This window comes from Oryza glaberrima, chromosome 3, assembly GCF_000147395.1.
Source record: "Oryza glaberrima chromosome 3, OglaRS2, whole genome shotgun sequence".
NCBI lineage: Eukaryota > Viridiplantae > Streptophyta > Magnoliopsida > Poales > Poaceae > Oryza > Oryza glaberrima.
This window is the reverse complement of record NC_068328.1, coordinates 10,481,615-10,484,642: the sequence shown is the minus strand read 5'-3', so window position 1 is coordinate 10,484,642 and position 3,028 is coordinate 10,481,615. Positions and strand designations below refer to the sequence as shown.

At 40.9% G+C, this 3,028-nt stretch overlaps 1 protein-coding gene across 1 annotated transcript; it reads left to right on the top strand.

Annotated features, from left to right (window-relative positions):
- Positions 1 to 2,103: 2,103 nt before the first annotated feature.
- Positions 2,104 to 2,583, top strand: LOC127765248 (transcription factor MYB44-like). Its single transcript, XM_052290112.1, has one exon. It carries the CDS (start codon positions 2,104 to 2,106, stop codon positions 2,581 to 2,583), a length of 480 nt encoding a protein of 159 aa, XP_052146072.1.
- The last annotated feature ends 445 nt before the right edge of the window (positions 2,584 to 3,028 follow it).

Genomic DNA, 3,028 nt, shown 5'->3' with positions numbered 1-3,028 from the left:
TCCGATCAAAAAAAAAGTGCGAAAGAAGGGTTTCCGTCTTCCGTAAAAAAACGGTTTTGCTATAAATCTTGCGACAGATTTCTTGTTACATATCATTCGATTTTTAGACCGTTTGATTGCGTCAAGATTCGTGCTTACACGGGTGGGAAAATAAAACGTGCGTGTTTACGTGTAAGCGAGGAGTCGACCGCACGATCTCTTGTTGCCGAACAAAGGACTTTCACCAACTAAGCAAGGAACCAATATTATTTTTGTGTTCAAAGAACAAACTTACATACTACTTACAAATTAATTACAGTGTAATTATGTAATAATCACACTGTAACTACTAAAATTACAGTGTAACTATACTAAAATTACAGTGTAACTTTTTAATGCATATGTTGATGACATTTTTATTTATTTATTAAACCTCTTTGGACTTATAACTGTCAGATTGGGTCCGTTGTTACGATTAAGCTAGCCCGTTTCCCTCTTCGACGTGGCGCACATCCATATGTTAAAAAATCCGAGATGAATGAAAAAATCATTCGAATGATTGCTAGGCACTCCCAAAAAAAAGTGCGAAAAAAATATTTCTGTAAAAAAAACAACCGTGAAAAAAAGTGTGTATTTTTTCTTGTCCGATTCAAAAATAGGGTACGAAAAAAAGGGTTTCCGTCTTCTCTTAAAAAAAGAAAAAAATAGTGCAAAAAAATATTTATATCCAATTCTAAAAAATATTTCGTCGTCCGTGCCCAAAAAAAACAAGCGCGAAAAAAGTGCTAAAAAATTATTCTGTCCAATTCCAGTAAAAAATGCGAAAAAAGGTCTCATTCAAATTTATATAAACTGCGCTCGAAAAAAACCCTTATAAAAAAACGCTCCGAAGAAATTGTTAGAATAAAACGCTGTTTGTAAAAAAAGATAAAGAAAACTGTCCGACTCAATGCTAGAAAAAAAACCACCGTTTCTTTGTGAAAACTTTATGATTACGCGAGAAAAATATTGCCATTTGTAAAAGAACAGCTCTGAAAAAAAGTCTGACTCAAAGCGAGAAGGAAAAGAAAACTCTGATTCCATGAAAAAATTCATAACGTTTGTATCGTCAATCGTCTACCACGTCGGTTTAGTTTTTTAAGCATTGGTCGAATGTTCTGATATCTGGAACTAAGACTTGATTGGGCTTTTTTTTTCTGACCACGAGATCAAATTGACGGACGTTTGGGTCAAATAGGATCCATCGATTTTTTCCTACACAACTTTTGTTTCCTCATCTATTATCCTATATTCATGGCCCTGCATGTCTCTGTAGGCAATTATCATACTACTATAGCTACTATTCTTTATAACATATTATATGAAAATAATATTTAAAATAATATTTTAATTAAAATTTAGAGAAGATTGCACGGTGGCTCTATTTTGTGTAGACTTGACCGTCCCATGCGAGCCAGTGTAAGATTTTGATTGATTATATGGGAGGCAGTGTAAGATTGAAAAAAGTATTTTAGATTATATAAATGCTGCCACATGAATAATCCAATTCTTTTGGGTAAAGCTAAGCATTGGTAAGGTTACCATTGCCGAGGTTGAGCCATTAATTGAAGTTGTTTCAATTTTCCTTATGATATGTCTTAGCTACAACGATCAATACAAATATTATCATTGGCATGGTTATTTATGAAAAACATATATTGTCATTGAAATTTTTCACCCGTTGCAACGCACAGGCATTTTTGCTAGTAATATAATAATATAAAGGATTTTGGAGAGATGTGACACATCCGTACTATGAATCTAGATATAGAGATGTGATATATCCTAGTACTACGAATGTCACTAGACGAGATGTGTCACATCCCTTCAAAATCCCTTATATTATAAGACGGATGGAGTACTTACTTATTGAAACCTAATCGGATTCGCTTTAGTATACTAGTATTACGTGCTTTAATCCGAAACGGAGACATGAAAGTTTCTGAAAAAAAGGAAAGGAAGTCGAACTACCAATCCGAGTCGGACATGGTCTCTGCAGGTGCGTGGCTATAAATAGAAACGTGCATTGTGTCCTCGGTTCAATTCATTCATCCATACACACACACCGTCGACGTGCCACACGCCATGGACATGGAGCTCTCCTCCTCCTCTACCACCGTCGCTTCCTCACCTGCGTCGCCGCCGCTCGGGAGGTGCGTCGTCCGCATCAGGCTCCCGCCGGCGTGGACGCCCGAGGAGGACGCCGTCCTGCGCCTCGCCATGGAGAACGGCTCCCGCCACTGGCGCCGCGTGGCGGCGAAGATGCCGCGCCGCCGCCGCTCGCCCGCGCAGTGCCGCGACAGGTGGAGGGACCACCTCGCCCGCGACGTCTTCCACCGCCATTTCACCTCCGCCGACGACACCGAGCTCGCTCGCCTCTGCCTGCACCTCGACGACGCCGGCCACCGATGGAAGCACGTCAGCAGGGCCGTCTATGGCCGCAGCTCGTGCGCCGTGAAGCGACGATGGAGGGAGCTGCGCAAGAGCGACGCGTTCCTCAGCGCGCTGTGGCGTCCGAGGACGACAGCGCCGACAGCCAATGCGGCGATCACGACGACGTGTTGATGAACTGTGGATGAGCGCGAGAGCTCGCGTCGTTGCACATTTGATCGACGATCTGCTCTTCCAAGAGTGGTTTTTGCTAGTTGGTCACTAGCTGTAGGCTGTATCTACTCGTAGCACGTCTCCTTTTGTGACTGTTGGAGTAGTTTCTTTTGGGGGGACTCTGTTGGAGTAGTATTGGTAGCTAATTTTTTCCATCTTTTTCAAGAGAGTCCTCTAGTCGTGTTGTTTGACTGATGATCAATGTTTATATCGACAAGATAGTTTTAGCCGATCGCAACAAATGTTTCACTGATTATCTATTCATTTGGATTTAACGACATCGGACCTCCGACTGATGTATATTTTGACAATCGGATCATCACTTATTCTATCATATATGATTGGTTTCTATTGGATTATATTATTGTTTTGTTACATTATTATGAGTCGGTTATCTTTATATCGT

Coding starts and splice junctions, on each gene's coding strand:
- LOC127765248 (XM_052290112.1), top strand. CDS start 2,104: ATGGACATGGAGCTCTCCTCCTCCTCTACCACCGTCGCTTCCTCACCT.